Consider the following 13,406-nt stretch of genomic DNA (forward strand, 5'->3'; position numbering starts at 1 on the left):
GTTACAAGTCGTCTCGTTGCTTCTGGATTTGCCCCCTGAAGTATTTTACTCCAGACACTTTAAACCAACATGAATAACTTAAGAAACGCAGAGGGAAAAAACAACTCGTAGCTAAACCTTGAACAATTCCTTTAGTCTCGGGGGCATTAAATCGACGCCCAGGCCTTTCTGACACGTCTGGAGACCCTCTAGGCATTGTCACCCTCTCACCCCCACGATGAACCATCATGGGGACACCCCATTTTAGACGCCTTTGATCATCTGCACACCAAAAAGAACTGCATTGTACAAAGAAGGAGACTACTGAAAGTCGTTAGTTTTTTGGATAAAAGGGTCCATGCCTGCTCCATCCTTCCCCATGCAACGTCACAATTCATAAGCCATACATATGGTTTTGTAAAAACATAGGCCTACATAACATTTTTATTCCCCAACATCTCAGGGTCACTCAACTTCAGCTGCCCATTTCCACAATAAATAGCTGATAAATACAATTAATTAATTCGGTGAGTGCGCGACCTTTCGGAGATGCTATTCCACTTCGATGTATGATGCTATTCGATTTGAAACGTTACCTAACCGTGTAATCTCCTTCAATATGTTGTGAAAATAAGACCCGAAAATGAAGCTATAATCAATCAGTCCTGTTTTCCAGATTTGACGGGCAGCCTCCAGCTCAGTCTGGTTCTTGTGGTCCTTTAGGATGCTTAACTCTGTCTCATCATCAAGATCAGCAAGCATCGATGACGATCACACTAAGGGGTAACTTTGAGGGGGTAACTTTGAGGTAGTCCCACTAAAAGGTCTGTCTCCACACTCAAACTCCCAGCGTGCGTGACCTGCTTCCACCGTGCACTGCACAGAGCAGATGATCTCCGCATAGGCCTAAGTACTATTCATACCACATGAGGTCGTTATGGTTTTTGTTTACCATGACCTTTGTATCTTGATGATAACGAGAACGCAATTAGACGTTGTTGTTTTTTTAGATGTCCAAACATGTCTCACCCTTTCCAGCCTTATTTCATAGACAATTTGTTTTATGGGGAGTCGGGACAATGTTTGCTTCCGAGTAAGATTAAAATTTACGCTGAAAATTCCTTCCGCAATAAAAATAAGACGTAGAAAGAGCTGTTAAGAATGTAATGTAAGACATATGGTGTCAGTGAAGCACATTTCTGCACGTGCCTTTCAGTGGGTTGGAAATTAGAAAAATCTCATAAAGGGTCTTTATAGGCCAGCAAATCTTAATTCAGTTCAATAAGGGATTTAAGATCCACCCGGTCGTAGTGTAAAACCTCATTGACAGCTGACAAAAGTCAATTGAAATTAACGATTTTATTATTATTAGTTAGACTGCTGCTGCTGCTGTTGCTTATGTTTTTGTTTTTGTTGTTGTTTTTGTTGTTGCTGTTGTTGTTGTTGCTGTTGCCTGTGGTTGTTGGTTGTTCCTATTGTCTTGGCATGGACTTGTTTTTTCCGATCTGTCTCTCTCACTGCACAGTGTTTTGCAAGTAGTCGACGCAAGCAAACATTTGCAAACACCTATGAGCCATTCAGACCGCGTTCTCCGTGTCTCAGTGCGACCATCCATCTGCTGAATGGGACGTGTCACGCCAGCGCATGTCCCACACAAAGGACGATTGTGATTTAGACAAACATTGGGAAAACATAAAGGCAAAGGTCAAGTCCTCTTTCACTTCAACTGTTTCTGTGATTCACCTACAAGACAGCATGTTTCAACCTTTTTTTTGCATGACTCTCCATCTGTGTGGAGGCTATTTCTGGAAGAATAATTCAATGTTTGCAAGCATTTCATCTCCAAGTTGAACATTAGAACATTTCAAGTCTATCTACAGACAAAAAAAAGCAAATGAAAAAAAAATGGACCCAGCCACAACTAATCCCCATTGTTTCCCATAACACAGGCCTTCAAAATGCGTCGTACAGCCAGACGGCTGTACGACGCATGCGGATGGATCCCTAAAACATGCAGAGTCCTACATAAAGGCGTATTAAGTGAAAAACCGCAGGTTTTATTCCAATCACAATAAAAAAAACACAAATCAAAACATACATATATGTGAAATGTATGTACTATTTTCTTGCTAATTCATTGATGGAGCGAGCAGGCGCAGGATTAGGAGAATAAGTAGTGTTAATTGCGTGGCAGGTATAACGAGCAGGCCTAATCCTGCGTCCTCCTCTTTCTATTGAGTTTTTGTGCGGCTAATGAGTGGCAGGTAGGCCGCTTCCTGCTTCTCACGTGTTCAGACAGACCTCTTACTGCTCACAGTCGTGGACCCTGGCTGTGTACAGGAAACAATTGATTTTAAGCACACAGTTAATGATGCCGAGAAATTAGACAACCTCACGTCAGTTAAATGACTGTCAGGTTGTGTCGCTGACGGGTCTTTACACTTTAACATGTCAAAGAGTCCCATTATTTCTGCCTCTTGGTGATTGTCCAGCTTCTTATTAATAGATTATGAGAGAAAATATCGCCCACCTCATTGTTTCCTTCATATGCTTTATAACAAAACGTTGATGCTTAAATATAGCCCTGATGTTGTGACCGGTTTATGGACGAAAAGGTTAAAAAAAAAACACAACACCTGCATACTCTTTAAGGAGGTTACTTCGATACACAAATAGGCGTAAGTTACATTTTTTTTAAAAAAAACAGTCTAGTAATGTGACATTTTTTTCTCAATATAAAAACGAACCTGGGAAAATTGAAACTTTTTGATGAAAAAGTTCGTTGACGATCTTTATATGAATGGCTTATATCTTATGCCTAATAAGACAAATAATTGTAATACAAAGGAACACTAGTATTTTGATAACAATAACAACTTAAACTTCAAAAGCAACATAAAAATAATAATAATAATAATAATAATAATAATATATATGTATATATATACGTTATTATCAAAAACGCAAAATTAAAAGAGCTCGGCCTAAGAAAATTATCATACACGAGGTTGCAAATAAAGACAACTTGATTGAGGTATAACATGTGGTGTGTGCGTGGTATTAAGATGGCCCTTCCATTTAAATGTTTTTTTTTATTCTATTACCAGACGAGGGTTGCTTTGTTTTAACCCTGTCGCGTCAAGATGATTGACAAAGTAATAAACGCGCCATGCTGCTGTATCTGATTATGGCTCTGCATTTGCATTGGACATTGAGAAGAATATGACAACCTTGACACACTAGGGATTTGCTCTGTCAAATAAATACGTCTCAGAGGATCTTTTGTTGAAACGACAATAACCTCTACTTCTATTGATATTTAAATTATTATTCGAAGTTATGGATCTTTTCGTTCGTTTTGCTTACTATAGAAACATGTTGTATTTAGGATGAAGAGCTTAGTTTTACCCGGCATTCCCGTTCCCTTGTGGCGCTCATGGCGCAAACAAAGTGAAGAAGAAAAAATAAAACATAAAAAAGGGAAATAAATAAAAAAATGCATGATTGTTCAAACATAGCTAAGCACGCCTTTCTCCAATGAATTGCTTTCCCTCTTTCGTCTTAATAGTCCCATAAGTTCCTGATGGCGATGTAATGGTCATGCAAGCATTAGTGTCGCATGCCCTAATGGATAACGAAAATAAAACCAAATAAGTATTTTACAATGCGTTAGGCCTACAGAAAGCATGCATTTGCCGCAACAATTTACTTTTTTAGTTTGTGAAGCCTATGAAAAAGGCTGTTTTGTACAGGCGATTTATTCCTCATGCTGCACCTTTAACAGGTGATTGTGTTTGGTGACGTGTCAGCTGCAGACTGACACGAGTGTAATGATGCTTAATAGAGCGTGATGGGAGGATGGTATTAAACGTGTCCAACGTGTCAAACTGCATAAAAAAGTCTACGTCTTCATTAGCTTCATCTCCGAGGACCGCCGAACATTTCATTAATTCGTAATTTATGAATGTTTGCCAAGTATTAAGGCGTATGTAAATATGAAAGGCGTAATGTCTTTCCTGCGGGAGGTGACGAAATGACCCAAAGTATCCTCGATACTAGAGAGTGATCACATGCATTAGGGCCTCTTTTCAAACTGTGCATTCGGTTGCCTATTTAGGACATATTTCCCATCTGACGTGTGAAATAGTGCAGATAAACCAATGATTCATAATGTCGCCAGCATTTGCATCTTCTAATATTCCGTTCTTTTGATCTATGATGACACATGATGTGTTTTACACAGTGTATAAGCTCACTACCACCATTATCGTCGATGCTAAATCAGTAGGAGGGTTTTTGTCTTAAAACGGTTCATTTCCCTGGTCCTGGAACCACTTCCAGCTACAGTAAATCAAAATGCACCATTCTGTTCCTGTACCAAGTGCCACGTACTTTATGACTGGTTTCCAGTTTATTGGCTATTCCAGAGTTATGATTTTCCTTCCTAATACATGCAAATATATACAAAACTTCAGGGTGATGGAGAGAAATGGCCGATCATTGCTAAATTGGTGACCCCGGACAACACTATACAAACTTGACCCTTAAGGGATACAGGGTCTTTGTTCTTCACATACATACTTAGCATTTTAGAAAATACTGTTACTATTTCAAACAGCTTATTTTTATTTGGATATAGTCGAATTGAGGTTAATGGAAGACACATATAGTGTTAAATGTGATGAGGCCTATTTCTCTCTACCCCACCAATTCTGAATCGTTTCAACAATTTCATAACCCTTGAATGATTTTATGTATATATTTTTAAGCCAATTGGAATTAATCATTTCAATAATTAATTACATGGATCTCAATGCAATATATCTCACAACACTCAATCTTTAAATCTTTGTTTAAATGTTGCTTAATTATAAGCTATTCTTTTCTTTTTTTGTTGTTCCTGCTTAAATGCTTTTGTTTATTCTAAGCCCCCCCCCACCAGTATGATTTTCTTTAATACTCTTGACTCTCGATTTAAATAAATAAATGAATAGATATGGCTTTTTTATTTACTCTTTCAAATACAACTGCGTTCCTGATTAAAAACGGACTTCCTGTTTCTTCTTCTTCGTTGTTTATCCTTTCTGGGCCTTTTCTTCATATTCGTGCACACACATGCACGCACGCACGGAACCGCACCAAAAATACACACACACAAGCAGACACACACACACACACACACACGCACACACACGCACATACAAGCACGCACACACACACACCCACACACGCACGCACGCACGCAAACACGCACACACACGCGGACACCATGCAGTGCCATTAAGCGGCGACGGTTCCAACCAGCAACAAGTTCCACTGCAAGTGCACCAGCGTTTCTGCTCCGTGAAAAGAAAGTTATCACAGCCCGCCAAATAGACAGCCTTCACTTCGCATGGCGCGAGATCAAAAAGAGAAGAGAGCGCGAAACATGTGAGTTCAAAGAGAACCAAAGAACCAAATAGGCACGCGGGGTCGCGCGATTCATTCTTGCAGCTGCATAGAGACTCGGGGCCAACAAGCGTATCATACATTGAAAGGAAGTAGCTATTCAAAGTGCAGGTGCGAAGTATGTTGCACATTCTGCCATTTATGTGGAGGTTGTTAGAAATCCTTGTTCAGGCGTACTAACTACGGGGGATGATTCGCACAGGAGCCCGCTCATCCATGAATGTAAAATAACTTAGTTTCCCAAATCTGGGGAAGGTTGTAATCCGGACACTCTGTGGATAATTCAGACATCCCACGATGCAAATGCTCCACATCCTTAGATTTAAAAAAATACGTTTTCTTTAGATGTGCTTGTTATCCCCGGCATAAGGATATTAGATTCAGACTCATTTTTTTCCTACTGAAATGCATACTACGTCCTGTTCACCTGTAGTTGCATTCAAACACCTCGTGTCATGTTTGAGGCGAGCGTATAACCATACACATCTAAGTCACACAAAGTAATTTTCGTATGTTGTAGAGTCGAGGGAAATAATGGACAATTAAGAAATCAAAGGTTGTGCAGACGTAGGCTATTGTCCATCGTCCGTTGGTTGGTAAAACGTACTCTAGCAGCAATATCTTGATATTCTTAAGCCTATTTGCACCTGGTTTCTTAACAATTGTTTTTTTCCTCTCTTTCTCTCCCCCCTCCCTCCCCCCTCCCTCTCTCTCTAGCTCTCTCTCGCTCTCTCTTTCTCTATCCCTCTCTTCCATCTCTAGTAATTATTACATTGTAATGGTGGTGGTGCTGATGGTGCGAAGTGTGGGGTGGGCGTGGCACGTGGAGGGGAGGGGATGGTCGACGCTTTTGCTCCCAGTCTGCTAATCCCTCCATTAAAAGGGCTTTGTTCAATAATGCAGGACAGTTTCCGGAAGTAGGATTACCGCCTCTATTATTTTACAAAGAAATGATATTTCACACTTAAAGGAGCCATGGTGGCAAGAGGGCCCAGTAGAAATGAAATGCATTAATTTACTTTGTTGTGGAAGTCCACGACTAATCCCTGAGGGCATGATCTGTATACAATGTAAATTCCGTTTTCATTATTACTTATGTTTTGTCTTTTACAAACTTAACAATGCTAAAGTAGGAAGCGTGGGATGGGAAGTGCTTCAGTTAATTTCTGGAAAGTGAATCACCACAGAGCGGATCAATTCAGGGAAAGTGGCAGGCATTCCTGCAACGTTATTGTAGTACCTGTTCTTGTACACAGCCCAGTTATATCTAGGCACACATAGGCATACCACCCCCCCCCCCCCCCCCCCCCCCCCACACACACACACACACACACACTGACTGACTGACACACACACATACACACACACACACACACACACACACACACACACACACACCTGTTAATGATAACCTAGCAAGAATCTTTTTTAAGGCTATAGGGGCAAAATATAATTAATTAATTCCTCTCTGTCACTCATTCTGTTCTATTCTATACTATTTCATCTATCTTTCTGTTGTCGTTTTCTATCTGTCTATTTATCTATCCATCTATTTATTTATGTATTAATCCATCTATATCCTCTTTGCTGCGTTTACAAAATAGCCCTTTTGGCGTTTCTTATCAGTCCCAGTGCTGAATAGAAATGCTTTTACGCGATTCAGTTAGCGCTTGTCCATTTTGACGTCTGGAACTAAAAGCTTTAGACGGCGCAATAGAGAGGACTTGAACAAATCGGTGACAAAGGCTTTCCGTGTCATCAACGTTGTTTAGACGACGTGGAAGAATTCCTCTGATACTAACTCCTCTACTTCAAAGGCTTCTTGTTTCAATTGAGACCGAACTATCTTTTTTTCTCTCCGTGCACAAGAGCTGGTGCCAAAGAGGCATCATCTATTTGGTTGGTTTTGTAGTGTGCATTCACTTCTTTGACAAGGGTACTTCGACAGAGTAAACTAACCGGAGGACGAACTCTAAACGTATCAGATAGTTGTATGGCGTGTCCACCCACTTCTCCCTCGCACGTGCGCGCCTTGTGCAGGGCCTGTGCAGAGCGTTTTTGCAGCCAAACATCCTACCAGCAAATAACACAAAGCTCTGCGTGGACGATCAACCATCATCCGCAGTTCTTGAGCATTAAGATAGCTTTTCAAATAATGTTTATTTATTTATTTATGTTCATTTTTTTTATTTAATACACATTAGATACAATAAAAAGTCGTTGTTTAAATTTTTGTATGTTGTTATTTTTTTTGGTATTTTGCCACAGAGTCCAAAAGTTATTCGTATTGAAATGATCTATACTGCAACCCTGACCTAATGCAAGTCCATTATGGCACGAGACAACTGCGTTTTCTTTCGGCATCTCCTTTGATTGTCTTAAAGTAGCCTAGTCCTTTCGCAAAATAATATATTTTATTCTGTATAGCGAGCCTTCAATATAAAAGGACATAGATTACCGTTTCCTACCCCATGGGAAGCAAATATTGCATTCTTTAGAGCCGTCTTTGGGTCCACGGAGTCGGCCCCATATCATTTGAGTTTGACTTGGCTATTGCTTTAGAAATCTTAATTCACCATGAGGAATCACCGTCGTGGAAAAAAATGCTTCTTTGTACAAAATTCCCTTTGAAGTCTGGATCAGAATATTATGGCCCTCCATCATACTCCCCGCGTCTGCGAAACACAATAGTAAATAAGACCTTACAGCGAGCTGCAGGGCTGTGCCCTTGGTGCTAAACTTGTGAAAATAGGCCTGAAACTTTTATAATTTATTTTTTAAATTACGAACATGGATGAACAGCATTAAAGTGTTACCATGTTATTGTATTTTTACTGTTGATCACGAATGGGTCTTTACAATATTTAGGCTACTAATTATAAATATATAAATTCGTATTTTTTTATAGACCTAGAGTCATCTGGCATTAATGTTTAAACTTCATTTTATAAATACGCCAAGACCTTCACAGTCGCTAGCTGAGCAAGAGTATACATTTTAGATTTATTCAAAGATTTATTCAAAATACTCACAACTTACAAGGCAGTTTGGTACACATATTTTCGAGGGCCACTCGAGTTCACATTTTAGAATCAAACAATTGACAACAATTATACAAAAACACAAAATGGCCACCTTCATAAAACATTTACAATTTCACGATTGTATATCAAATACTGCAGGCTTGTGAAATATTTTAAAATGAACCCTCAGCACAAATTAAAATAAAAATGTTGAAAAAACATTGTACAAATAACTGTAGTAAATAATTAGAAACTCTTTTACGACAGTTTTTTTTTCTAACTGTCCAACGTTAAAACATCAAAATTTACAAATGTACATATGGTCTATTGTTGGAGCACTTTGGTACGATGAATACAAAAAAATTCATTTCAAATTGAAAAATAAATTAAAGATATTGGAGTCAAAACTCATTTACAAAATAATTGTATAGCATCATGCTTTACCTACAATAAAGCTGCAGGCTCACTAGAATACCAATTTTACGAGCCTCAATTCTCCACATGTGAGCCGGTAGGCCTTCAAAGGGCATAGAGGCACTGAGCCAAACCATTTGAAATAGTTCAGCTTTTTGAAATACGTTTTTATCGTTTTTATTTTTTTGTCGTGGTGCAGCACCGGGACTGGGCTCGAGCCCCACGCCCCGCTCAGAACGCGTCCCTGGCGCCTCTGTCGTCGGGGTTATTTCTGTAGCGGGACTCATCCTCAGGGTCAGGTGTGGAGGAACCACTGGGTGGTGTGTGCGCGCCGCTGGCACCCGAACTATGACAAACATACCACTCGCTTAAATTGGCGGGTTGGGACGAGGCCACCGCTTCTGTGAGGGCCGAGGCCCCCCCTGGCTCGCGGCCCAAGTCTGACGAGGGGGACACGAGCGACGGCGTGGAGGACTCGTAGCCCGAGCTGGGCGGCGGGGACTTGCAGTGCACTTTCATGTGTTTCCGCAGCGAGCTTGGGTGCGTGTACGACTTATCACAACCTCGCACTTTGCAGTTGTAGGGCTTATCGCTAGTGTGCACGTGGGAGTGCTTCTTCCGGTCACTGCTGTTGGCGAACCGTCGGTCACATCCGTCAAATTCACACTTGAAGGGTTTCTCACCTGTGAACGGAAGGACAGAGGAACACCTTAGACGTTTGGAAAATACAATGGCAATAGGATATCGTGAGGACCGTTTGCCTATCTGATGGTCGTTTCCCATCAAATAAACCACATGTCCAAAGAAACAGTAACATCCCAAAACACTCCCTAGGGACATGGACCACTGGAATTAAAACGCGCTCAATTCTTTAACTTTCTGTGCCATTACATATATTTACAAATACCAATCCACGACATTTATTTTAGAAGGTGTATAAAATGGGCCAGTCATACAAAAGCCGTAATTGTGCGCCTTAATGACAACAATTCCCATCCTATGACAAGGCACAAAAAAGAGAAAAGAGAATCGGACTAAATTACACGGAAATCCTCCATGTTCTCCTCCTGCGATCAGCCCGCCGCTTGTAAGAATGTGTAATTGCTGCTGTCTAATTACACTTGTGGGTTGAATATCAATTTGACCTTCAGCTGTTGGGCTGAGAGAACCAATCAGGGATATTAGTGTACTACAAGTCAGCGTGGAGGAACAGACCCCAGGGGAAGCGCCAGCCATCACGACAGTCTCGGCTCGGTTTTAAACATGATACCAGAGACCAGGCCCCTTGGGAGTCAACACGCAGAAATAATTTAGCAGATTTGTACTTAGGTAATGTGAGCAAATTATATGAATAATACATAGGTTACAGAAACGGGGCAAGAGATGGTGTGTGTGTGTGGGGGGGAAGGGGTGTGTGTGTGTGTGTGTGTGTGTGTGTGTGTGTGTGTGTGTGTGTGTGTGTGTGTGTGTGTGTGTGTGTTTGTGTGTTTGTGGGGGGGGGGGGGATTCATTTAAGTCTGACTCGACATTTTGAGGCCTTGATTCCCCCCCCCCCCTTTTTCCCACACGTCACCGGGTCACACAGCAGAAGACCAGCAGCCATATTGTTTTGGTCTACACCACTCGCCTAGTGCCTTCATCTCCCTGCAGGTTCTACTGCTGCTCTATCCAAGGGTCTGTAAGGGCACCGACCAGTCAGTCAGGCAACAGACACCCGCAACCTGCCGGCTGACAGACCACTCAACCATTCTGCTCATGGACTTGTTGCTTCGGCAGCATATAGTGGACAACCTTAAAAGTAACGCACGATGCAAATCTCATACAATCCGACGAGCTCTATAAGTCATCTTGAATGAAGTGATGAAGAGTATGTTATAATAATGACATGGATTGTTGCTCCAAAAAAATTATACTAGCCTACAACATGAAAAAGTAGTTAGGCTATTATGAACATTAATACTAATAATAATATTAATATTAATATGACATTGTTGTTTTGCTGCTGCTGCTTTCATCGCTGCTCTGGTCATATTGTTTACAATTGTTGTAAATATAAATAGCTCCAATGATCACAAATGTATCAAGCTAGGAGCAATACACTATACACAAAAGTACAAATAAAAGTGTCGTCACCGACGTCATATCAAGGGATGATTTTCATTTTAAAGTTAAGGCTGGTTCACTGGGCCCCTGTCAGCGAAATCTAGTGTAAATAAAGGTTAAACGATTGACCAACGCTGAAATTATGCATCACTTAGCTCCATTAATGCAACGGTGTTCAATAATACACAAACACACACACACACGCACGCGCGCGCGCACACACACACACACACACTCACACACACACGCACACGCACACACACACACACACACACACACACACGCTCACACATTGTAAATTAACTGCTGAGTCTATCCAGCAAACAACATGTAGCCTACAAATGTATAAATAGTCCTGTGCAATATTTATGCCGATCGTAACGCAAATAGCTTAATATTATATTTACAATGTTGCTGCTCAATGACCACTCGCACAACACAATGACACACATTGTGTTGTGCCTCTTCTTATTAGATTAAGCAAACATTCAACAAACCTTTCATTCAAACAAATTAATCACTTATTTTAAAGCATAGGGGGAAAAACTCAGCGATGCATACTTTATTTTAATATTTGTACTGACCTGTATGTGTCCTTTTATGAATCTTTAGGTTCTCTGATCTCGCGAACACTTTCCCACAGCCAGGAAACGGGCACGGGAACGGCTTCTCCCCGGTGTGCACGCGAATGTGATTTACAAGTTTATACTTGGCTTTAAATGGTTTCCCTTCTCTGGGACACTCTTCCCAAAAACAGATATGGTTGGCATGCTCGGGTCCTCCGACGTGTTCCACCGTCACGTGTGTCACCAGTTCATGCATAGTGCTGTAAGTTTTCGAGCAAAGTTTCTTCGGCGAATGTTCCGGCTCGAGCCACTTGCAGATCAGCTCTTGCTTTATCGGCTGCCTCATGTACCGGAAAAACGCACCCGCTCCGTGGTGGTGGTGGTGGTGGTGCGCGCCGAGGTTCATGTTCAGATTCAGTCCACCATAGCCGTGCAACGAGGACGCAGAGAACGGATCAGCCCTGGAGCTCGCCACTTGGCTCAGGTGGTCGGATCGCACGTACATTTCTCCAGGTATTCCCAAGCGTATTTGTCCGTTCAGGGCTTGGACACCCGGTGATGCGCTCGGCGGTGGCTGGTCATGGTGGAGTCCGGAGAAAATGCTGTGGTTCGCTGCGTCGGGGTGATGGTGGCCATAGTGTCCCGGATAGCTACCTGTTGTTGGGACAAACATTCCGTGGTGAGAAGTTGAACCGGCAGACTGGTCGGTCAGCACGGGCATCGCTTGAGCTGCCAGGTCTCTTCGGATGAGGAAGTCCCTACCTGCCGATAACGCCTGGGCCGTGTGAGACATAGAATAGGGGACCGTTGTCGCGTGCACCGGGCCAAAAGCTCCCGTTTGACTGGAGACCACTTCACTGTGGCCTGCCATATGATGATTGTGGTGGTGATGGTGGTGGGGATAATGATGGGCTGGGCTGATTTTGAGGGCCGCGGAGTGCCCCATGTGTTCTGGCCCGAATGGGCTCGGCCCCAGGCGGGGTTCCGCAGTAATCTCCCCAGGGTGCGCGTGAGCCATTGAGTGTGGATGGCTGCTAAACCCCGGGAAGCCTGTCACGCTCTGAGGGGTATGGTGGTGATGATGGTGGTGGTGGTGAGCCCCTGCCAAGTCAACTAATCTCAGAGCCGTGTTCCGTTTGGAAAACGTAGGGTCCATCACAGGGCTTCCCAAAGCATCCACGCTCATTATTCCTAATTTTAGAATAACGTGACAGCAGGCCAAATAATAATGATGATGACAAATATATTTTAATCGTAATGAAAAATATAAGAAAAAAAACTTTCTGAAGTTAAGATTCTATCTGGAAACTACATGGAATCCCATTCGGTTGAGAAGCAGCAGCAGGACGCTTTGATACTGAATAGAGATTCATGGTAGGCGCAGCAGCCCGCGGAGCCGAACAATCACCCCGCGCTCTAATTGGTCAGAGCCCGGTGATAGACGTCACTTGTGACAGTTTCCAACGCGAAGAAAAATGCTTTAGTGACAGCGAGAAGCCAGGGCGCATGCGCAGTTGCCTGAGGCAACACTCGGAAGAAGAAAAAAATTGTTGTTATGCAAAGGTTATTGTACATTAAACTCTTCAAAAGTTGATCCAGATCCGCAGTCGTCCCTCTCTCTCTTTCACTCGAACAAAAGCCGCACAGCGCTAGTATTTTTCACCGTGCAGTGAAAACAAACACTTGCAGGAGTAGGCTGTGCACGGCTGTCCCTATAAAACCCGTACGGATTAGATATATACTGATATCTTCATTTCTTCCCTGTTACGCATGCGGGGAGGACCTCAAGCATATTACCAATGTCCTTTTTTGCCTTCAGAAACACGCAGCGTCGTGGATACATACCAACAACTGCACTTAGTTATTAGTTGTA

At 42.2% G+C, this 13,406-nt stretch overlaps 1 protein-coding gene across 1 annotated transcript; it reads right to left on the reverse strand.

The window, feature by feature from the left end:
• Positions 1 to 9,095: 9,095 nt before the first annotated feature.
• zic4 (zic family member 4) lies at positions 9,096 to 13,020 on the reverse strand (the record flags this gene model as incomplete). Its single annotated transcript, XM_079755262.1, has 2 exons — positions 11,552 to 13,020; positions 9,096 to 9,547 (listed from the first exon to the last, which is right to left on the reverse strand). Exons 1-2 carry the CDS (start codon positions 12,717 to 12,719, stop codon positions 9,096 to 9,098), a joined length of 1,620 nt encoding a protein of 539 aa, XP_079611388.1. The 5' UTR covers positions 12,720 to 13,020.
• Positions 13,021 to 13,406: the final 386 nt, after the last annotated feature.

The sequence above is a fragment of the Pollachius pollachius genome (genome assembly GCF_949987615.1).
Source record: "Pollachius pollachius genome assembly, chromosome: 17".
Classification (NCBI taxonomy): domain Eukaryota; kingdom Metazoa; phylum Chordata; class Actinopteri; order Gadiformes; family Gadidae; genus Pollachius; species Pollachius pollachius.